The 25,035-nt window shown below is 38.4% G+C and overlaps 1 protein-coding gene across 10 annotated transcripts in view; it reads right to left on the bottom strand.

Annotated features, from left to right (window-relative positions):
- Positions 1-21,654, bottom strand: part of micu3a (mitochondrial calcium uptake family, member 3a) — a 37,666-nt gene extending 16,012 nt beyond the window's left edge. For 3 of the 10 annotated variants that reach the window (XM_040004492.1, XM_040004493.1, XM_040004495.1), the window contains exons 1-8: positions 21,342-21,654; positions 14,927-15,074; positions 12,410-12,441; positions 10,221-10,299; positions 5,489-5,536; positions 3,813-3,895; positions 1,563-1,634; positions 347-388 (exon numbers count right to left, since the gene is read on the bottom strand). In XM_040004492.1, coding sequence (XP_039860426.1) covers positions 347-388; positions 1,563-1,634; positions 3,813-3,895; positions 5,489-5,536; positions 10,221-10,299; positions 12,410-12,441; positions 14,927-15,074; positions 21,342-21,602 — 765 coding nt within the window. In that variant the 5' untranslated portion in view covers positions 21,603-21,654. The remainder of the gene's footprint in view (positions 1-346; positions 389-1,562; positions 1,635-3,812; positions 3,896-5,488; positions 5,537-10,220; positions 10,300-12,409; positions 12,442-14,926; positions 15,075-21,341) is intronic. The other 7 variants (XM_040004494.1, XM_040004500.1, XM_040004496.1 and 4 more) reach the window with 3 other exon arrangements.
- Positions 21,655-25,035: the final 3,381 nt, after the last annotated feature.

Below are 25,035 nucleotides of genomic sequence, written 5' to 3'. Positions count from 1 at the left end.
AGGGCAGAGCCCAAAGGAAAAAGGTCACTTTGAAAGTGACCTCATAACCTCTGTGATTGACAGGTTCAGTTTACTGTGTTCAATTTAAATATTTGCCCATGATTATGTTTTATTTCACATTATTATTGACACAAATATAATTCCACACAGGTAAAGTTTAACATATTCTCACATGGTTTCACAAAACTTAAGCTTTTTGTTACCATTAGGTTTCTACTCTGACTGATTGCTAAACAATAAAGCTGTTGAACTGACCCAGCTAATAAAAACAGCCTATTCTCTGCTCCATAAATTTCTTTATCTATCTAAAAAGCAGAAAACGAGACTATGCCATGTGGATACCTACGCTGTTCATGGGGGCAACCTGATATCCATACAGCTGCATACTCTAACACACAGAGAGAGACACGAGGAAGAGAAAGAAGAGGACAGAGCATGCAGTCAGAGAGGAGGAGAGAAGGTAAAAGACATGTTAGTACATGCAAGAAAAGAGGATGTGCCATTTTCAACACATCTATGATTACATTTTAGAATACACACTGTGCCTAACACCAAGCATGTACTTTCAAGAGATAAGTTATGTGGGAAACATATCCTTCATTTTTCAGTGACAGTATTTCCTGTGAGCCAACAGCACAACCAGGACTGTTCTGTAAGATACCCAATGCTTAGATCAACAAATCTCTATCTCTTATTTGCTTACACGTCTACACAGGTTCTTAGTAAACTTGGGTTTGAAAGATTTACTTCAAAATCAATAAGATATAGATAAGTAACAAAAGGAAGATTTTAATAAGAAGCCTTTAAATATTTTTTTTGCAAATCATGTCATGAAAAACTTACCTTGAGAACATTTTACTATAACTAATGCACAAGATACCTAATGGCTTATCTGTTTGTAAGTTACCTTAATTAATCTGTTTGTAGCACAACACATATGTGGGATGGGACAAGTTAATACTGACTCATCAAACCTGCTCTCTTTGATAGTTATTAAGTTGCATATACACTCTGACACAAAGAGAGCAGTAATGCGAGGTGCTTGGTGTTATTTCTAAAACTCAATCGCATAAAGTGCTGAGAAAGACACATATTCTATCATATATATAAATCAAATATACCAAGTCCACAGCAGGGATAACTGTCACAGAGATACCAAACAGTTTCTACGAGGCAGCATGCACTCAAAACTAGTTACATGAAAGGTTTAGTTTCACACCTGCATGAATACAAATGACAGTTAACTTTGACGATCATGATGATCGTTTTTAACAAATCCATGTGCGCAGTGTGACACAGCACTTCTGTCAGCAACCTTAACTAAATGGTAAGAGGTGTTGTGACAGTTTACACTCATGGATATATTAAAATGTAAAGTAACTTTACATTAATGTTTACCTGTCTTTTAAGTTTACCCCACTAACAACAGAAGCATTTATGAAGTCCACGTCCACATAGACCATTCATGGTTGGTTCACTGTTGCCAGCATTAAGGTTAATTAGCAGTAATACCTATGCTTGTCTGAGCATACACCCCCACACCCCGTTACCATCTTCCTTACCAACTGCGCGGACTTCTCAGCATCTCCTTTCCTTCCTTTCTTCTCGTTTTTCTTCCTAAAGATCTCCTGAAGCTGTAATGAGAGAAAAGACGAGGAGCTCATTGACAATTCAAAGTCAGATCTAAAACGCTGTTAAAAAAAATGAAATGCTCAAATGAGTTCAAACAAGGTCATTCACTCTTTCAAGCACATCTATGATGTCATTCAGGAAATGGTCTTTTGGCAGCATGATTAAGGGAGTATTCAGGTTTCACTCTGGAAGTGATTTATGTTTATGCATATGTGTTATTAAAGGAAAAATCAATGCTGAATTCAATATGAAAAAAAAAACTGCTTCTACACTACAGTGTCGGGTAAGTTTTTATATACTTACTTATTCAAATTTAAATTAAAATACTAATTTCTTTGAAATAAAATAACGAGATTTGTAATATAAATGTTATAATTAATTAAGAGTTAAATAAAAAATGCACAACCACAAAAACAGCAACCTGATGTCTACACAAATACAGATACATAAACGCTCTCTAAGAGCATATGATCATAAAAGACAGCAATAGTCACTGGTATTGTTCAATTTCCATTTAAGAATATTTAATTACTCTGACAACCAATATCACATGTAAAACAGAAAAATCTGTATCTAAACCCTCAATGTGAAAATCTTTTTCTGTCCCACACCTGCCTGCTCCCACAGGATTTTAAATCATTACCACTCCCTCCTGCTGATGTGCCATCCCACTCCCACCAACCTTCAGAGATTCTGATCCCTTCATGCCTGCAGCGGTGTTTTGACTTGAAAACGTGTCAGTTCTATCCCACAGGGAAAGAAACACATGTGTAGCCCTCAAGAAATCCTACAGTTAGTCTTCTCAGCTTTGTAATAAGCTGCCTTTAGAAGATGCAAATTCAAAGTCAACCTTTTTAAACTGCTTTAAACGTTAAAATATAGTTAAAGCTCAAGGCACTGGGAATAAAGGTATATAATAGTATATTCGCTTAGGGTACTACAATGTTGGCCAAACATGTTTTTTTTATTGATTAAGATGATGGAGACACTTTAATAGGGAAAAGACTTCTGTAAATGATGCAATCTGTGAATGTATTGTTTGAGAGCGCAAGGATGCTTGCATGAGACTTGAGGAACAGTCTTACAGGCAGATAAAGCTGAAACACGACCAAGCATTAGTCCAAATTCTGAAATGATTTACTGAGTTTACAAACGTAATGTAACATGCTGAGAATCAAGATTCATTTCAAGCTGTCAGTCTGTTAAGTTTTCAATAAGGTAGTTAACAGTAGCAGCAAATGTTCTCAATCTTGCCCATCTGTAACATGGTGATGTTAATTTAACCAGAGAGCACAATTATTTGTATCTAAAAACTGTTAAATCTCTTTAAAAATCCCAGACAGAAGCTAGGAAAAGTCTAACATCAAATAGAGCAGCCTACCTTACCAACTCTACTCGATTAGCAACAAAAATGTGGAGCCAAGTCACCAGAAGCACAGCACTACCACAGAAAATCAAAAAATCTTGTTGTCTTTTTTGGGGAGTTTTGACCTGTGATATCAAAAATGGTAGAATGTCAGGTATTAAATTTATCAGTATTGAGCTTGTAGTACTGTAACAGCCCAAGTCACAGTGGGTAAGGAATCATTTTAGTAATGTAAGGTAGACAAGATTTGACATACTGACATTTGATCTATAAATGTGATCTATGACAATTCAAGAGTTTCTACTATGCCATAGAAAACAACCAGGCAAGGAAAAAACATCTAGGATGGACTGATTTGTGCAATCTTGTTTTTAAAGCTTCAAAATGAGGATTTCTGGTACGCCAGTCTTTACTTTTCAAAAACCAGACATCATGAGTCAGAGGGTGACACTGGATGAACTGAGGGTCTGCACTAAAGCCCGTCATTTGATGTATAAGGTTTAGTATCCTTTTTCCTGTAAATCACATAAACATATTTGTACTATAAGAGTCCAAGAATTAAAATATTGACTTGAAAATGAGCAAAATAGGGCCTCTTTAATTTTAGTAATTTAATAAACTACATTAAAACACCATGGTACAAGTCAAAATTAGATTTTCAAAAGTAAGGTTTTGTCTTTTGTCCACTCTAAAATCATGGATTGTTATTTAATACTAAAGCTATTCTTTAACACTCCTTTTTAGTAAAAGGAGTAACAAAAAGGGTTAATATTAATATGTAAATTCAGGTTTCCTCCCAATATCTGCAACTCACCACTAGGAACTCCCTCTTATCCACCATCTGGTTGCCGTCTGCATCAAACATATTGAAAGCAATCTTAAAGCCAGCATGAGGCTCTGGGGAACAGAGAAGAGAACACATAGGGTGAGTGTGTGCATGTGTTTGTTAAAGGCAATTTGAAATCCATAAATAGTAAGTGGAAAAAGTGTCTCAAAGCGTCGATAGGAGGGAGAATGACTTAAATGAAGCCGCAGTTTCAAACACAGCTGCTTATCCAAAGAATACATTAAAGTGTTAGACCAGGTTAAAGTTATTTTAAAAAAAAACAATAGCAGAACAAATACATTTGCTACAGACTGACCTTTCAATTTGACATTTTATTCTATTTATTCAACCATTTTTAAGGCCAAACAAGGAAGCATGCATGTAAAAAGAAAAGAAAAGAAAAAAAGACGGTAATTTCTATTTAAACTAGTTTCACATGCTGGTCATACGTCTAAGAGATGAAGTAAAATGTAATTTCAATTATGGTCTTATGGTTTTTGGTTTGGGGGTGTGCGCTGCCTTTCACCCTGTGGCAGCTATGACAAACTCCAGCCCCCTGCAAGCAGAAACTGAGCAGTTAAGATCAAGTATGCTTATTTTTATTCACTATAACTTCATCCATCATCTATTTAGGTTGAATTAAAATTAAAATTTGTGGAAAAATCATTAAAAGAAACAACTTTTTATTGATCCCTTATGTGTCAGTACAGCTGAGATCCATATTTGTAAAACACCCTAAAACATGCTATGCCAGTGACTGGCCCACCCCCAAGCATCAGAGCAATACAGTGTACACTCTTAAATGTCAAGAGGATGGCTGTAAATTATACACCGGGGACACCAAACAACCTCTGGCTAAGTGGACGGCGCAACACAGAAGAGCCTCGTCCTCTGGCCTTGACTCTTTAGTCCACTTAGACACACGGGCCAATGGTCACGCTTTCAATTACAAGGACGTGCACATCCTGGACAGGGAGGAACGCTGGTATCATCAAGGAGCCAAGGAGGGCATTTATGTGAAAAGGGAATGACAATGTTGGAATTGAGGAGGCCTTAGAGAAAATCTTTAACCATCTGATCGCAGTCATTACCCAACTGTCTGTGAAGAGTGCAAGAGGCTACTGATTAACGGTCACGACAATTTGCATATCAACCATTATGAAACTGATCTCATCGCTCATTGCTATGCAGTGGCGCTACTTTCAATCGTTATGCAGCTGGACTGTTTGTAAGGTTAGGGAGAGACTGGGTCACTTGGATGAGTGCTGAAAGTACTGAAATTGTTGCTTCCAGATGAAAAGAATAAACTTTATGGAATTTTATTGCCACTTTCTTTTTTTCTTTTATTAAAGAAATTTATCTATTACTTTTCTTCATCTTTTGAGAAGATGTTCTTGCAATTTTCCTTACGTTTACATTTTTTTCATCTTTGCTCTGTCTCTGTCTCTTTTTGTCTTGCCCCAAGGTGAAGGGGAAAACCACAGTATTTGTGAGATCAACATTTTTTAAATTTCTATATGTACTTAGCGCACTTCGCTTTGTCACGTAATTTTTCTAAAAATAAGAATATAATAATGCAAACAACAACTGGGTGAAAGAGATATGATAAAAAGGTGCAGATGAGCTTAAGTGAAAGGAGAATGTGTGCAACTGAATTGACTCACTTGTCAAGATGCAGAGGAGAAACAGGTACTCTGTGTATGAGATGATGCCTGGTAATGAGATCAAGACAGAGAGAGTTAAGGAAGAGGTCATATTCAACTCACACACACACACATACACACATACACAATGTTTACAGATGTTCAAAGACTGTGGGCCTCACACAAAGACATACACACTAACACACATAATCCTTCCTTTCATGGAGATAGCATCTTAAAATGTGTCTTCTCAAAGCGGAGCTGCCAGCGGCCATTTGGCCACACACCGATTCTTTTTCTACACCCCAAGTGTCCAGAGTAAAGACACAGGCTAGCGTGTGTCTGTGTGTGTATGTGTCTTGTGTTTGGATAAGCAAGTGAAAAATGTTTCAGGAGGTGATCCTTTCTTGCCTCAGGCACATTCAGGAATCTTTGCAGCTCCATCTACGCTCTCTCTCCCTCTTTTTTCGCTTTCTGTCTGATCGTTCAGATAGTTCAGGGTGGTTCGCTTGAGTGTTACGGGAGACTGCTCCCCCATTTGTGTGTATGTATGCATGAGTGTGTGTGAGGGTGAACACGACACCAGTTAAAGTCAGTGTGAGCCTTGTGTTTTGCTGATGCTTGACTGCTTTGTGTAGAGGAGCTGGTTTGGAACTGAAGTCTTTTTCCCCCATGTAGCCTGAGCTCTGCATAGACTAGAGCATACAAAATTGAAGCTACTCAGGTTTCTATAATACAGTCTGTTGTGTGTTTACGCTCCCATGCTTTCAGTGATATACCACAGAATAAGAGGGATTAATACTGATCTCAAGGTGATATTTAATCATGATGGAAAGGGCTGTAAACAGGCATTATATGTCCTCTCCAATAGTTTTAACAATAACATATGTTCCATATGTTTGTTGATTTTGCCTTCCTTTTCTTTTAATTGTCAGTGGGTTAAAGATGTTAAGAGTCCATTGTAATCCAATAATAACAAATCTGATGGTTTGAATCAGCCCCAAGAAATTTAATTAACTCAAAAAACCCTGATATTTACCTCCAGAGAAATTTATTTAACTTTACAAGTCTATATCAATGCATATGTTAATACTAAAGCACCTTCCTCTGTTATGGACATCTGCTATGGACTCACTAGAATAGCATATATTAAGAAGTCCAAGAAGATCTAAATTTTGTGTTTGTTGTGCAGGTCAACTAAAGAAAAATATAAGGGTTAGTTAAGTACATGTGAACCATGATGACATTACAGTAGTACTAATAAACCGTTTTAAATGGAAAACATGAATGTGTCACATGAGTATTAACATATTAGGCGCAGGTAACAATGTTCCATGTTGCATACAGGCAATGCAAATGACTGCAATGAGTCTTTACTGCTTTAACCATATTTCCAGTTATATTTTCACTGCAGTCTGAAATTTTTTTTGATTTAATTATCCAATGTGTGGCATTTCACTTACTTTATCAAAGTCAGAAAGTCAAAAACCAAAAAGGCATTCCCAGTTAACACAAATGCTTTATACTGGTACTATGAAAGGAATATTTACTCAGCTGTTGTGTGTGACAGATGGAAACATGGATTAACATTGTGTTAAATCTGCGATATACATACCCAGCATGTTACTGTATACTTACACAGTCAATTTTTCTAAAGCACAGTAATGCATTACCCATACTGTGGTAGTCATAAATAACTGATAATCAATTAATCAACCATGAATTAATGTAGTGTGTTCTGACATTAACACACAGACACAGTGAACCCCTTTGAGTCTTTGTCTGATTCTCAACTCTATCGAGCTCAGAAATCCAAAGACATTACAACGATTTCAACTTTCAAACGTACTGGGCCACGTACACATCACACCCACAGGAGCTGTTCAGCCACTGAAAAGCCATGTCATGAAGTTCCTGAGAACAGCTTGTGTGCTGATGTTAATGTCACTGGAGTTTTGGAGCTTTACACATTATGTACCTCAGCACTCGGTGACCCCCGCTATATAACTTTATGGGGTCTGCCACTTCATGGCTGAGTTTCTATGGTTACTAAGTCCCTCCACTTTGTAGTAAAACCACTTACAGCTGATTGTGAAAATATAGGATTTAAATTTAATGGACTGACTTGTTGCAACAGTGACACGACTGAGTTCAGTGAGCGCTGTAGAAGGACTCATTCTTTTACAAATGCATGCAAGGCCACACATTTTATACACCTGTGGGAATGAGACTGAAAGCACCTGAATTAAAAAAAGTAGTATGAATTTTGTGAAATCTAGGTAACATATGCAGTAGTTTTGTGACCCTTTGTAATCCAGACTGATAGATGTCAATGACTTTGTTTTTCGGCTGTTTCTTTATATCGTGGCACGTTGTGTTGCTTTTTGCAACACGTTCTCATCCTGACGCGTAAAATAGCAAGTTGGAATGAATCTATAAATGTGTTTTAAGTGTGAAATGAAAATAAACCGAAAAAAGCATTACGTACCCTAAATCTGTTCACTTTCAGATCCTGAATCACTTTAGAAAACACAATGTGATGGCCACAACATGAAGCTATTTTATTGTTGAATTATTAGTCATACTTTGATGTGTTTGTATTGGAATGGATGGCTGGAGCCTTTGCTCTGAGCGTCTTTTACAGCAGCGAGCTTGTATTTACTCAGGTTATCTTTGTCTAACATTTAAATTTGTTTGATGTTCTGAAACATTTAAGTATGAGAAATATGTAAAAAAAAAAAAACTAAAAAAAACCTTGGAAATCAAGAATGTTTTACTGTATGTGAATGAAAAAAATCAGCCCTGTTAAATCTTGATGGTGTGTGTGGTCTCAGTAGTGCTCCACCAGGAATGAATGGTTAAAGTACAATAACCATAGATTACCCTGAGGTTTCTGTTTACAAACTTTCTCTTTTTCCTCTCTTACCATATTCATTTCTCTGTCTACTTTGCCTGTTTGTCTTTTATAGCCCATCTTTTACACTCCATCTGTTTCTTATATTTCTCCCACTCTCCTTTTAAATCTCCTTTTCACTCCCTGATTTGATTTTCCTACTCTATTCTTTTTTTCCCTCCATCTCTCTGATGAAAAAAGGAAGCAGACCACCCTCCTGGCTACTTGTCCCTGTAGACTAAATCAAACACACTCAAACGTTACAAGCTTAAGAATATACCTTTGTTATTATGGTAGAGGAAGAGAGGGGATGCATCACACATGGTTCGCTATATTTAGCATCTCCCAGTGTGTGTATATCTGTGTATCTGTGTAATTATCACTACAGGGAATCAGTCCCAGACTGTGTTATTCCTCTGTTACATACTCCTGAGGCAAATGCTTAATTAGGGTGAACTTTTCTCTATCTTTTAGTGTTGCATAAACTGTAGAGAGGAGAGGAGAGGAGAGGAGAGGAGAGGAGAGGAGAGGAGAGGAGAGGAGAGGAGGGGAGGTTGTTCAGCTGTACGGAGTAACAGCATGGCACAAACTTGGATTAGAGACCCCTACAGTGACACACAACTCACAAGTATGATTTTATCACACACAGAGAGCCAAGCACTGGGAAATATGCACAAAAGCACAGTTAGGTCATGGCAGTTACTGTATAATAATGTAAGAACCCTGACAGTCATGCAGGTGTATCACCTAAGAAATATAACATGATGCAAGAATACCTCTTAGATTTCTACTACCTCTGTTAGATATTTGTTGGCTGAATGAAAAGAAAAAATACATAATAAAGATAATTAAGTTAATTGCAAGGATGCATAATTATATGATTATATTTGCTCCTGTCCTAAAACACAGACATATATGCTAATTTATCATGTTATTCTCTTTATCTTCATTAATATCTTTTTATGTACTCATATGGCATAAATGGCTGTTCATAAACACCAGACAAATGAATAATAAATACTTGTATCTATTCTTCTTTGCAGGCGACATGTTTATTGTATAAGACAAAGCAATCAATTCCAGGTACTATTAGTGTCACTGTTTGATGAACACTTATTTACATGTATGCATGACAGCTCATTCCAGTAACCCAAAGTGTCACTGCACTAAAATTTTGATTACCAAAATGTATTTCCGAACAATGTACACATACATAATGTGAATGTAATGTCACAATTTGTTTTGACATTAGTTACTACACATAATATATATGACTTATAAGAGGACAAAGTATTATATTTAGCACTCAATTCATTTGTGTGTTTTAAAAATAATTTCCAAAAGCTAAATAAATGATAATCGTGGTGCTCTAGGCAGTTTATAAAGTTTCATTCAAACTGATTAAGGTGACTGATTAGGAGGAGTTAGGGAACATACAGACATAGAGAATAGACATTATACATATACATGGTCTTAAAATGACAGTCATGTTTTTTACAACATTAAATTCTCTGACAGTGTATCAGCAAACAATTGTTCAGTATTTTAAATAATCTTTAACAACTTGAAAGCTGAAGAAAATTAAATACTTTACCGTGTTTACTCATCATATAAACCGAGTCCTATTTGACTGACATTCACTGACCTTGTTATTATCTGACTCTTACACTCCTACTTATGTGCTCTGATAACAATTAAAAGAGAAAACAGTGTCAATGGGTTTTGTGTACAGTGCATGTGTGTTCCTTTTTTTATTTAGTGAAAAGGTATTTTGCTCCTGTTTTGTGTGTATGTGCGTGTGTGTGTGTGTGTGTGTGTGTGTGTGTGTGTGTGTGTGTGTGTGTGTGTACTCTCTCTGACCTCGTTCTCTCAGGTTGCGAAATAGTTTGGATGATCCTCTCCACACGGGAGGAGTGTCTGATAGGATCTTCTCCAGCTCCTTACAGACACATACAAACACACAATAAAAAGGTAAGATAAACTCTAAAAACACAGACCTCTAACTTCAAACTTCAACTTTTACACACACCGATCCAGCGCAAACAGGAAAGGTTAGCATGCCGTGGAAAGAAGGAAAAAAAAAAACCTTGGCAGGCCAACTATTTTAGTATTGTTATTAATGTGGTATTTTATATGACTTGTATAGAAAGGAATGTATGCATATATATATTTTTTAATTGACACAAAGACTGCTTTTAAGAAAGAAAAAAGAGAAAAAATAAAGTACCAAAAGTAGCCTGTGGAGGTTTTGACCATTTGTGGTGCTGTGAATTAGGGTTTGAGTGGAGTCTGCATTTTTCTTAAGATTTCACACTCCAGCAGCACAAGAATTTCCTTATGGATTCTTAAAAAGAAGGTACAACACTAAACGAAAATGTAAAAACCTCCAAAAGTTGATTCTGTTCATCTGGACGTAGCGTTTTCAGTGGGAGAAACGTTTCGTCACTCATCCAAGTTCTTCAGTCTCAGCTGACTGCAGGTTTCCCCAATCTTAAAAAAAAGTTCATTTGCATAATGACCGAAACCAGCCCACTGAAGGGACAATGGGAGGTCAGTTCCTTCATCTTAATTATGCAAATTCTCATGACCATTGATCAACAACCACTGATCGAAGTCCACTGATCAATGGCCACCAGTACCATTCACAGAGAGTTGGGGAATGGCTGCAATCACAGCATTGTAAGATGGTGAAAGATGTACCCTTAGGCCCCCCTCCATTGAAAGAGTGTCCACTGGCCTGTAGGTGTGAATAGACTGCAGAGTCCTGGCCTGACGAGGTAGCTCTTCTGTGTTGTGCCATCCGCTTCGCCAGAGGTTGTTTGGTTTCCCCGATGTATAAATCCTGGCAATCGTCCTGGCACTTAACAGCATACACTATGTTACTGTGTTTGTGTCGGGGCACCCGATCCTTGGGGTGGACCAATTTTTGGCGCAGTGTGTTTTGGGGTTCAAAAGTCACAGAAACACAGTGTTTAGAAAAAAAACCAGAATCAACTTTTGGAGATTTACTTACCTGGATGATTGAGCATTCATCAAAAGAATGTAAAAATTACTTGTGTCTAAAATCGCTGTTTAAATGTTCAAATCCTTTTCAAAATCTATTTTATGGACAGCAATTTTTGTAAACTGTGGTCTGATTTTACGTTAAACAAAAGATTAAACAAGTTGTGCTTCAGAATGTAGCCATCTTGTTATTAATAAGATGCTGTATTATGGGCATGTGTAGCATCCTCAGGTTCCCTTTCAGATTTGATGGATGTTATCAAATTTGAAAAATTAGGATCACAATAATGCAACCCTTCAACTCAAGACTTTTAAAAAGTGGCTGATTTTATATACAGTTTATATGATTAAAACTTAATGTAAACTGTGTCACAAACTGGCTCAAAGAAGGTGAGAAAGAGGGATTTCACACAAGAAGCTCACGTAGATATAAAATAATTTATTATACATAACCTAACCGAGACACAAAGATTGCTAATAAGTTGATGTCAGGTGGAGTGGAAGAGAGAGACTGAGTGGTTCACCTGGGCCGGCTTTTATAGCCCACAAGACACAGGAGACCTGCATTAAGTGACGATTGTCCAGTGCCAGCCAAACAGCAAGCCATAGCTTTCATGAGTGTGGAAGGGTGTGCAACATGAAAACTGAACAGGGTACTGAGATTACAACCAGGTGAGTACTGATGTGGCGATATCCTGTATTTTCACATTCAATGGTATGATCTACAGTTTAAATAAAGCTAAAGACCCTATTTGTGCTGTATGAAATTTTCAGAGCCTCAGTATTTTGCATACAGTATTTCTTTAATGCACTTACATTTTTACATTTGGATTTTAAATTAGTAAACCTGATTATTGCTGAACTTAAGGGATAATCTGCAATACATACGTATGAGGAATCATGACATTTGTATGCAGAAACTCATGACAAATACTAGGAAAATAGGTTTTAAACTTTGCAGTGTATACTGATTTAGTTGTAACATGTAACAGATGTCTGTCTGCAATATAGAGGAGCACGAAAAACAGTTAGAGTGTGTTTCCCACCTGTTTTGTCAGGGACCTCCAGGGCCTCTTGCCTGCCAGGGAAATGAGACAAAAGAGAAGAGAAGAAGAAGGGAAAGAGGAGAAGAGAGTTTGGGTGGGCTCAGTCAGATAGCATCTGTGTGATCTAGAAATGGGTCTTAATGTGCCAGGTACAGTCACAACACACACACACACACAGGCACGCTCATTTTATATACACTGTCATCATCACAGGCCCATTTGTACCATCTCAAGTGCCCTGTGCTTGTCTTTGTAGTATGTGGAATGTCCCTGTAAAAGCACATACTACTTTTGTTCTGTTTTATACAACAAAGTTCATCTAATTCAACTTCAAAGGGGCCATTCGAGGATGTCAGCTGCCGAGAGGGCATGTGCGGCTGTATCGTATGTCAGCGAGCCAAGGCTAGATGTAAACACACACATACAGGTGCACAGTTTGCACGCGACGCAATTATATATCCATTAAATAAATAAATAGCAGCTTTTTGTTTGTGATAACTTCCACATGTGAAGAGATACTTAAAGCAGTGGTCGCACAGGAAAATTTTAAGATGATTCTCCAGATTAGATATTTGCAGGGTAAGAGAAAGGGTACATGAGAGCAAATGGAATGTGTGTGTCTGACTAACATTAACCACAGACTAAACAATAGCTTTAAAGCCACCTGCTTTGAAGAAGCCAGCCAGGGCTAATCTGTTACAAATGACAGTGGGCCAACAGAAATTGCAAAGATGTGTTTTCAAACCATATTTTTAAAGTTTTTTAAGAGATGGCAAAAAATTGTATACCTGGCACTGAAATACATAGTTTAAAATACACATAAATATTAACAAAATAGCCACTTCACGTGGTTATCAAAGTAAAGTAATACAAATATAAAACCTGAAATTGTAATATTTAAAATCAACCACCAAACAGGGATCAGTAAACATGAGGTATTCACTGTCAATTAAATTATAAAAACAAAGGGTTCAAGTATCCAATCAAATCTTGCTTAAATTTAAATGTAATTTATACCTTAAATTCTTGAAGTATAAATTAGCTTTTCCCCGTCCTACACTATAGACTTCCTATCATTTTATGTTTCTCCATGAATCCCAGGAACCTCTGAGGTTGCTATTTTACCTTATCAAACACTATGTGTACTTAAGAGCCATTTGAAGAAACGATTTGTAAGGCAGTCATTTGTCTTACTTTTCATATTTACAATTTCTCATTGAAGAGAGAGAGGCGCTGCCATCTAGGCTTGTGTAGAGTAGCTGCATAAGACTTTAGACCCAGCTGGCATGTTCATTCATTAAAAATGAATGATTCATTTAATCGACTTGTACTTCTAGCACCGATTAGCAAGAGCAGCAACATTTAAGTCAATTAATAATGTGCATAACTAAAATAAAATGTTTCAAAATATGACAGAAAGCCTCTTTAGATGTCAGTGTTAGCTATTACAAAAAGGTGGAACGCTGCTTTTAAATAGCAGACCTACTGATTGGTGGATAACTTTCTGTGAACATTCAAACTCAGCTGTTCAATCTAACCTTTAACTGACAGCTTTTTAAGTCTGTCTGTTATAGATTTTCTTTAAAACATTTAATTATCCTTGCAGCTGAATTGCAAAGAACTTCGAGTTGTATTTATATAAATAAAAGTTTTTAATGGCAAAAGAAGCATAGCAGTTTACAGTGGTGACTGATTTGAGCATTTTTCCTGCATATTTCCATCTTTATTTTTAGCACTCTGACAGAACTAATTTATTTGTGGACAACCAGCTAGCCCTGCCCCCTTCCTGTGTTTTCCCTACGGGAAGACTCACTGGCCAGCTTGTTTGCTCAGTCTCGGCCGTGGTTGGACAGATTCCAACTCCACCATTTTGGACTGCATGAATAGACCTTGTTTTGCACCAGAGATCTGGAAGCCACCCTAACCTGCACCAGGTGGACAAATGGTTCATGTGCCACTATGCAGAGTTCACTGAGACTGCAGAGCAGAAACAGGTCTACCAGCTACAGTCCAAGACCATGGAGTTAATAATATTCAATAATAGGATATAGGAGAGACTCTGTGAAGATACAGCTGATGATATTGTTTGGTTATGTGTTTCATAGAAATAGCCAGCAGCACGATGGTTTAGTGGTGACCACTGCTGCCTCAGGACAATTTAGGTTCATGCTTAACACCCCTGTAAAAGATATTCTCAAGACATTCAGTTCTTGGTTAAATAAACTTCCCTCCTCCTTGGATCTTGGTTGAGGAGGGGAGAAATTTACAAACTGCATTTTCTGGTAGTTCCCCTGTGAAAGCAATCGGGCCTTCCTTTGCAGTGCTGAGATATATACACATCCCATCAAAAGCAGAATATAAATTTGTGTTAAATGATTGATTTAAATGAAGCAGTCAAGTACTTTGGGTACATGTCATATATGCAGATTAAGCAGATAAAATAAGCCCCAAATATTTTTGTCTTAAGGAGACACAATTTTGAGAACAACTGAAAACAAGCTATTTTTTCATACGTACTTCTCGGTTCACTCATGGTAACCGACTCGATGAAGTTTTGTGGGGTCATGTACAGCTGTCCTTCATACTCCACTGAGCTGAACAAGCGGAAACGATGTTCATGGGAAGACATGTACACATCTCCATCCTCAAAGTCAAATGGACGTGCCTGCAGAGAAAACCCATAATAAAGAAAAGAAAAACAACAAAACAAAGTATATGGATTCCACTTATACTGTTAAATAATTATCCTAATTCTCATATTAAGTGATTAAAATCAGGGATAAGCAATTAATGTTCCACTTGTGTCACAGTGGACATAATGTGAATGCGACCTGTGACAGATTTCTGTGCACACAAAGCAATTTCTATAATGAGGAAGCTCATCTATTCTTGGCATCAACTCTCTCCATTTAGCTCCCTGTGGTTATAAATAGAGCGAGCACCGCTGGCACAGTGCAGTAACGGGAAAATGGGCACACATGCACAAAAATACTTTGTCACTACTTTCTACTTGATTAGCATCTGTCTCTCACTCTCTCTCTCTCTCTGCAAGCAGCCAGTGCTTCAACTTGATTAGCTGCAGAGTAGGAGAGCTTCTACACCAACCGACTGTACTGCGTGAAACTGTATAATTAACAGAGAGGCTTCCATATTTAAACCTGTTTAGCTGCAGGCCCCAGCACACAGTGGTTTCGGTTCAGCCCAGCTAACATGCTAATGAGCATACAGATTCATTCATAAAGCTTTGATGATGCCTGCACCAAGGGGGGTTTTGAAAGCGTGAATTGGAGATCAGTGCTTGGTTTCATGGGAATGCACCCCACTCAAAAGTAAGAGCATAGGCACCCATGGCTTTAACTCTCACTAATGAATGAAGTTTAGAAAGTTTTGCAAAGGCAGCTAGGTTCACATGCCATGCTGCACAACATGAAAAAGAAATGTAAGAAAAACCAATTAAATTGCAGAGATTAGAAAGTAGATTCAGTGTGGCTCACTGCTTTGTGTCTTGACTACAACTAAAACTTTCTGTTGTCTTTTCACAACTGCTCAGCAGATGCTCCAGGTGTTTTCCCCTCGGGCAACGTTGTGTGTTCCCTTCGCAGCTGCAGCTCTGTAACCCTTCTGCTCAGTTTCACGCTTAAAACTGTCACTGTCTGCTAAACTTTTGGATGAATAATGATGATATTTTATCCAAAAATCCCAGTATCAATTCTGCTTATAGGTGTGATTCTTCATCAGTTGACTTATTGATCCATGAACATTTTTTTGAACGAAAAAAGTGGCTTTTGCAACAACTATTTTGTTCTCTCTGAGTCTAAACACAGTGAAGCAACAATACAAATGAAAGCATAGGACTGTTTGCACATGTGGAAAAGCACCACTACCATTATTATTTTAATGTCACTATTCTGCACCATTCTGTCATTTACAGTACCATTTAGGGTACATAAACCCTTTTATATATGAGGTGTATTACCACTCCAGGTTGCTGGGCTCCCTCCCATGTGTGGTTAACTATTAGTGTGTGCTGCTCTGCTTTGGTGCCTGAACCTGTTCTTTGTCGTCCAATTGCCATCTGTGATTGGTCCATCCCAGTCTCCAGCTACAACCACAACACGGCTGATTATGGCAACTGTTTCACAAGTCAAAGCTTGTAATTTGTAGCAGCTGTGATTTCAAGTGAGCAGCCTGACCTGTGCCTCTTTCTGGTTTGTTCTTAAATTTCAGGTTACTTCTTGTCTTTTACCTTTGTAAAAGATAGACTGTATCTCAACAGGCTTTGTGTACCCTTGGATGGTTATGTACTTGCTTGTAATTTTGGGGTCTATATTTGTTTGTTTTTCTCCATCTGAGACACCTTCAAGGCACTTACAGCCAGGCAGGAAACACTGTAACACATTACACTGGTAGGAGCTTCTTTTGTCAGATACAATGGTCATAGGTGTGCAGCTTCCTTTTCTAGTTTATATTTTTGATAGGACGGTTTTAATTTCTTTCTTACGACCTAGAAAACTCAGGCTTAGCATTTAAACTTTTGCTAGAAGTCATTTTTTATATTAATTGGTTATTTTAATTAGACATTGGTTTTGTAAAGGGGTAATCCACCAGTTTTACACGTATTAACTTTGTCTGCAGGTATACTTCTTCATATGTTAAAAAATACTATCCCAAACATTCTTTGATAAACCCTCTATGCCACCAGTGAACTCACCCTTACACTTCTGAACCCTTTAAGAGCCAAATGATCGTGTGAATATATATCCCATACCCATTCAGCACAAGTCTCAACTGCCCCATATTTTTCTCTGCCTCTGTGGCTTTCTTTTACCAGAATAGCTGCAGTGTTGTTCAGTCACTACAGATGAGTCATCCAACTTTTTGAGGCAAATTATTCAGATTCCATTTCCTTCCCCAGTAAAGTAAAATTTATGTCTGCATCTTCTAAAATGCCCCCCTTCCCCACCCCAACTCCCAAAACACTAAAAAAAACCTGCGTTTTCATCTGAAAACGCTCTGCGTCCACACTAGCGTTTTCAGCTGTTTTCACAGAGTTGTGCGTCCACACTGAAACGTCCGAAAACACTTACGTTCCAGTACTGAGCATGCGTGAAGCGCAAGAAGATTCGGCCTGCCTCATTTCTGTCAGCCGTTTATTTACTTTGAATCGTTGAAACGTCGCGGCAAAAGGTTGAGGAAAAGCAACGAGCTTTTTAAATGGACTAACAATGAGGTGAAGTTGTTGCTGTGAGTAACACAAAAGTACAAAGTTGCAAAAGCAAGTGAGAATTAAATAATTTGAAGAAAAGCTATCTGGAGCATGTACAAACTGATATTCATCTTTAATAGGGCTGTCAAAATTGAGAGCAAACAAAACAACTGCTGTATAATGCCCTCCGCTATCTTTGTTTAATTGGTCACATGACTGCATCACATGACTAAAATGCGTCACGGTTCTAGAAAGTCTCCGTTTTCACTGTCCACACTGCAACGCAAACGCACCGTCTTCAAATGTATTCGTTTTCGAGAGCGTTTTCAAAATGCTGCGTTTTTCCTTGTGGACGGGAGGCCAAAACGGAGAGAAAGTGTGGACGTAGCCTAAAGAAGCAACAATGCTGGCTGAGAAGACATAATTTTACATTTGCAATCTGGATAGATATGCAAATGGTGTCACTGGGCTACTGTCCACTTCAGTGAGCTACTAAATGCAGTTTGTATCTGTAGCCAATTATGTGCAAAAGTCTTAGGCCACCCTCCATTTCTTTATATTTTGCTTCCAAGGAGCCAGGCCTTCCTATATTTTTTTAAATAGTTGTGAGCAGTACTTCTCCAGATTTTCTGAAGGTCTTTCAATGCTTTTCTTTGATTTTTCACTCTGCTTTTAAATTCATTTTCAGTCCAGGCCTTCTACCTGACCATTTTCAAAGAATTTTTTGTTGTTGTTGTTGTTGCATTAGAAGAGCACCTAACTTAAGGGATGAACCAGTATTGTGTTTGCACACAACAGACAACTTAGCAAAGAACCAATTTGTAGGAAAATTAAATAGTTGCAATGATTCATTGAAACATGCTAACATGGAAGCGTGGGATATAAGGCAAAAACAGAGTTTGTACATTCTCATAAGCTGGAAAGGCAATACTCTCTTAGGCAAGCTTTCTGAGGGACATTTGAAAGCTTTTTTGGATATTGGTGGCTCCACTGCATTAATAATATTCAGGTCTGGACTCTGGGGAGGCCAGTCCATGACTGATGGTGTTTTACTGTGTGTTTTTCTATCAAGGTATGCTTCACTGGATTCACAGTGCATTTGTGATCATTGTCACGATGAATAAATGAAGCCATTGCCATTCAAATGCTTTCCAGATGATTTTAATACCTCACCCTTTTCTCCATGTTTCTCTTCCTTAAGAATGGCTTCTTGACAGCCACCCTTCCATTAAGACAATTTCTAATGGGGCTTTGGCAAGCAGTAGACAAATTTCCGAGCTACTAGATGCATCTCTCAGGTCTTGTGTCGGGTCTTTGGAAATGTTTTAATGTATGATTTTTTAATAAATATCAGATATTGTTCAACTTATGTTGATAGTTTTTTTTTTTAGGTCTGCCATTTTAGGCCTGCTAAGGATGCACTGCATAAATAGTTAGATATGCCTAGTTTTCTGCTAACAGGTCTTTGAGAATCACCTTTTGATGCAAAAGTATAATTTTATACCTGTTATACTTTGTCATCGTTGGTGCTTTTTAATATTTTCAATAAAAAGGAATTGCAACAAACTATGTGTTTTTACGGCAGGTTTCTAGTGACATTAAGACTAAAAATACAATTTAAAATAGGTCTATGCTAATTTACCTGTTATGTGTGGACACAACAGTAGTACACCCCTTGATTTAGGTCCTCTTTTTATGCTTGAAATAATTATATCCTAATTCTGAAAATGATCAAGTAGAAGGCCTGGACTGAAAATGAGTGAAAAAGTAGCCAATGTCCAAAGAAAAACTTTGAAAGACCTTCAGAAAGCCTTAAGAAGTATTTTTCATGCTCAGTATTGCTTTTTGACTTCTGAAGCATGGCTAAAAGTCTTGATCATTAACTATGCAACAATTGCTAAACAAATGTAGATGATTTTGCCTGGCTAAAAATGGACTTTAAACAAAACTATTCAACATATCTTAAGGCAGGGAGTCTCTGTTATCTTACTTAACAGACATCCAAGGATATCGTTTCAGCCCATTTGGGAAAAGAAATTATTTTATGTTCAGATAAACGAAATCCTGATTAGAAAAAATTCTCAAAACATTACTCTTATTAAAATCACCACCACAAAGTGTCATTTGAAGCATTGCATTCAATCCACACTGTAGTGGATGACCTGTTTGTGTGCATGTATGGCTGTGTAATGGTGTATCTGTGCTGTTCTACCCTCACATTATAAAATTTGAGAAAAAGGAGAAACAAACACCTTTAGCTGAAACACTAGCAGAATATTAACTATTTTATTAGCATAATGAAAAAGCTAATGAAAAATACAACACAACATATTTCTTTCATTATACTGTGGATATGCTGGATATTGTTTCCAAATAGACACATAGACACACTATCACATTTGCTGAAGTTTGCATTTCTGCAATGTGTAGTTACATTTCTGGGAAGGTGCATATACATTATGGTTTATAGATTTAGATTAGATTTAATGTAGTACTGTAATGAAGGAGGCAGAGGTTTGTTAACACTGTCTCACTAGTAAGAAAATCCTAGGTTCAAACCCAGCCTATGGGCCTTTCTGTGTGGAGTTTGCAAGTCTAAAGTCATGCTTAGGATTAACTGGTTATTCTAAACTGACCACCTGAATGCGGCTGTGAATAGTTGTCTGGCTCTCTGTGTTCGCCCTGCAAAAACAACCTATCCAGGGTGTACCCCACCTCTCAATATATAACAACTGGGATAGGCTCCAGCCCCCCCACAAACCTGAACTGGTCAATCAAAAGAAAATGGATAAATGAGTGGATGGAAGGACTGTAATTAAGCATGGCAAGGAAATCCATTTAAAACAACTACATGTTTTAATAATGTGTTGATATCTTGGCCAGCTTATATACAACAAATTGTATATTGACTTATCTATATTGTGGGTCATCCTAGCATAACTGATGCTTTAAGTATAAATGAGTCATTTCAAGTTGTACTTCCTACACCTTTGTTTCAGATTGAAATTACTGATATCATATGGCTCATGGTTATTAATACTAATATCATAAATGAGTTATTATAGTGCTTTACATTTGAGTGAATCAACAATTATACTCAATACTATAATATATATTTTTTGTAATGTGCAATGATTTACAGGGATAACTTTAACTTTTAGAACTTTGAATTATAGTATGGTGGGGTTTTTAAATTTTTTTTTATTGTATCAAACCTTTAATGTATGACTTTATTATTTTCATGGAAATCTCTGAGATCTTCTGTCTGCCTGACCTGCCTCTGCACAAAGCTGTCTGATTGACATCTCGAGCCTGCTGTCATTTCAGCACCAGCTCGAGCGGAGAGCGCCCTTCTTGCATCTGCGCGCGCACATCGCCCAACAGCCAAGCAGTGAGCAAACTGTTTCCACTGAGCGTCCTAGGAATGAGTGACACACTTTATCCACCCCAGAAAAAAATTCTATAAAAAACAAGCTCACCATGGCTACAGAAAGAAAAGTGGGCCTGTCTGACTGGGCCTGTGTGTCTAATCTTAGCGGAAGGAAACGAGGAAATACCCAGCGCTCTTTGCCTTCTCTCCCTCTTCTCTGTCCTTCCACAGTCTTGAGCACTGAGGCCCGTGTGTCAGCAGTTACACATTTTCGACCAACAATCAACCACCTCGTTGTGTGTCACGGCAGCTTCGGTTTTGTCGTTATCTGCAGCAGCTCAGTTTGTGCCACCTACCTTCTCTTTGGCTTCAACAGTCGGGATGGACGGGAGCAAACCGTTGATGCTGTGCCTCCTTATCCTCTTCCTGCCTCCGCCGCTTATTAAACCGTTGTAGAAGTAAAGTACGGCGCCACCCGTTGCAACGCAAACCCCGGCTGCCAGACACCTCCAGGTCCTTCTTCCATTGGCCGTCTGCCCACCGACCAGCTCGTTTCGTGTCGCCGACCAGAGGTTGAGCTTGCCGGCCAGTGCTGCCACTCTGCGGAAAGCAGCCATTGCTGCCGTGGTAGTAGCTTCTGCTTGGCTGCTGTGATTGTAACTTTGAGGGCAGCTCAAAAGTATCGCGTTTCCCTGATTTCATCGCGAGATTTACGGCCTTTCTGTTCTTGGCATGACAGAGAACAAAGTCCCGCACAGCGCGGAGGATTTGATGCTTCGCTGAGTGATTAATTTTAACCAAGGTCAATTATAAACACAGAGAGATAAACTATTATGAAGCTAAAGTCAACCTTATCCAGTTCGCGTAAAAGAGGCTATATTAACAGCCTACGCCAAAATCAAAAATACTGAATATTAAATTAAAATGCATGTGAAATATATATAGACAGCTTTATTTTCTAAACGGATTAGTGCGTCTGAGAAGTGGCATTGAATAAAGTAGAACATATATACGTTTTCTCATTTAGAAGTTAGGCCTGCAATAACCTAATAGAAGTATATAACGACTACTCTGAAGTATTTTAAAAATGTGCAAAGACAGTTGTACTACTTCATAAGGTACTGGCAGCTGGCAGACTAACTGTAACACACATGGAAAGAATAAGAAAAACGACTCAGTAAAACATATTCCACGGTATCATCTTAAGTATCTTGTCAGGTGAGCATGGGCACATCTTGAAATAAATTAAAGAGACTGTATTTTTTTTGTGGGGGGGGGGGGGGGGGCTCTAAATGAGTAATGATATTATTGATATCGATATTTGTCAATATTCACGAAGGGTCAATGTAGTGTCGAATTTCCAGTTGTAAGTGATGGATCAAAGGAGCCAAAAGAGCAGATATCAAACAAATATCAAAGATGAACTCTTCATTTAAGTCCTCACATGTAGGGCTAATGTTAACCTGATGGGGCTTTTCTGATGACTTTGATGCTGAAACAATAAAGGGAAGAAGTCTAATAGATGGCCTGTCACCTGTTCACACATGAAGCTCAGTGGATCACTTGGCCCATAAGCTGAAAACAGATCAAACAATGTCTAAAACCTCTTGATAGAAATCAACCATTTAAAAGACTGAGTATTGATATTAAACACTTCAATTATTGCTTTGATTTCTATTTTCTTCACAACCCAAACGTCATTAATGTATCATGGTGACTAATCCTAATTAAGTTTCCTGGTTTACTGGTTGCATTTTTTTTATGAAACTGCAATTTGAAAAGCTGTAAAATGTCTCCAAATCTTTATTCAACTTTAATTACTTTGACACAAAAAAATTCAATATTTTGCTGGATCACAACAATAAAGGTATTCATAGGGGTTCAGGTAGATACAAGTACCATATCTGCATGCAGGCCACTTATTTTTAATCTATCTATACATGAAAGATTGCAGAAATATTATTTTCTTTTTTTCTGCATTTTCTGACGGACCTATGAAGATTAAAATATGATGAAATTAAAGTCTGCACTTTCATGGGGCCCTCTGAATCGTGCCCTGGGTTCGCTAGACCCTAGTTTGGAGACCACTTGCATTAATAACCTCTAGGCTACTTATTCAGTTATTCCATTATCCAGGCATTCGATTAGGTTGTGATTTCTTTGTGTATGTGTGTGTGTGGGTGAGGGGTTAGAGGTGGGGGTATAACCCTAGGGACCTCCTCATCATCATCGTCACCCTCCTCCTCCATGACAGCTATGTTCCTATATGCTTGGCTTCCCTCTATGTCCCACTTGCAGCGTTGTAAAAGAAAACCTACGCTGGAGCGAATCATGTGGTCCTGGGAACTGATCACTTGCGCCTTGTGTGAACAGTTCCCAGGACGATGTGGCGTAGTAGTTGACGTCTTCACTGAGGCCAAATCGATATCCAATACTAGACCAGATCGGCCTGAGGCGATTACGATTGATCCTGTCGCCCTTTAAAAAAAAGTTCGTTTTGTGCTGGTCATAAATACTAATGAACCGAGGGAAAGAGGGAGAAGGACACGCGCCACACACATAGATGCCCTCTAACTTGTCTGTCACACACACGTGTGCAAAGGCAGTGCAGAAAACTGGCGTTATAAGAAACATTTTGTACTTAATAAGTATGTCAGGTCCTGCAGCGTGACAAGTAGACCCGTGTTATTGGTGTGGGTATATGACTTTTTGTCATGCTGCAGGACCTGACATGAGTACAAAATGACCCGAGTATGGCACAGCAACACCTCTGGACCTTCAACTCATTTATCAACGGGACTCCCAGGGGAAGGGGAGGCAGTGTGAGCGCGTGCGTTTGTGTGCACGACCATGTGTCTGTATTGCTGCCCCAATCAATGCCATGATCTGGAACATAAGACCATGCTTCGTGCCCTTGGTTTAAATAAAACCACAGTCTGTATTAGAGGATAAATAGTGTTGAGCAATTCAGAGCTAAATAAATGACGTCGCACCATAAAAATTAAGAAAGGACTGTTTAGCCGGTGTTTCGCAAAAGCGTCTTTTTGGAATCTGGCAATCCACAGGCTTTTATTACCAAACCGCCATGATCACGGTCAACTTCAGTATAGTAGACTGATATTTTACACTAATCTGATATACTCAGTATAACGTTTCCCAAACTTATAACCACTGGAGCGTGTTCATTGTTATGATCACTAAAATATTTGTTTCCACAACAAACTCCGTTTTTTCTCTCTCAAAATAGCACTTATTTTACACCCCCCCCCCCCCCAAGTCCTTCAGTGTCAAGTGTCGGGGTATTTTCTAAGCGTGTGGTTCAAACAGGTATATTCCCGTTCCCGTCTTCTGGTTGTTATTGCCTGATCCCCTTACAAGATCCCTGCGCTTTGAAGCCTCTGTTTCTTTGATTCGTCTCGTAAGACCACAATTAAGGGTATATATGAGCTCCAGTGTTGTTCAAAGCATCGTGGAAAGATCAATGAAAGGATTGACAGTCAAGTGATGTCGTTTGCACAGGTGTGTGTGGGTGCATGTGTACGGCTGTGTGTGTCTGTGTGTGCGGGTGCTGTAAATGTGCGGCTGGGTTACATAAAACAGGAGCAATAAATCAACAGTCGAGTGCGAAAATTACGCAAATGGGGGCTTTCCTCGCCCCTCTTTCTCTCTGCACCTGAGCCATTTCGAAATGGGGGCACTGAGATGTAAAGCATTTAAGATAATGGCAACATCACTTTCATGCCTATTTGACATGCACACGCTGTTTCTTTCTCTCCACGACTATTTCACACCCAAGTTGCAGAGACGCGCGCTCCGCAGCAACTCTTATAAACACCTGTACAGTTTAATCTGTTTAATCTGCTGCTGAAGTGTGCACGAGCAAAATGACATTTTGTCCTTTTGTGAGTCAGGGAAACATTCATGTAGCTTGAGGGGAAGTAAGGGAAAATACGCCTGTCATGCTAATTTTTATTAGTGGTTATTAATTTTCCTCTCACGTGCCCCTGCGCTAAGACTGAACATCAAAGGTGAGACGGGAGAATAACGAGA

This window comes from Simochromis diagramma, unplaced genomic scaffold (assembly GCF_900408965.1).
Source record: "Simochromis diagramma unplaced genomic scaffold, fSimDia1.1 OVJJ01000487.1, whole genome shotgun sequence".
Classification (NCBI taxonomy): Eukaryota; Metazoa; Chordata; class Actinopteri; order Cichliformes; family Cichlidae; genus Simochromis; species Simochromis diagramma.
The sequence above is the reverse complement of the archived record's forward strand: the minus strand, read 5'-3'. Positions and strand labels throughout refer to the sequence as shown.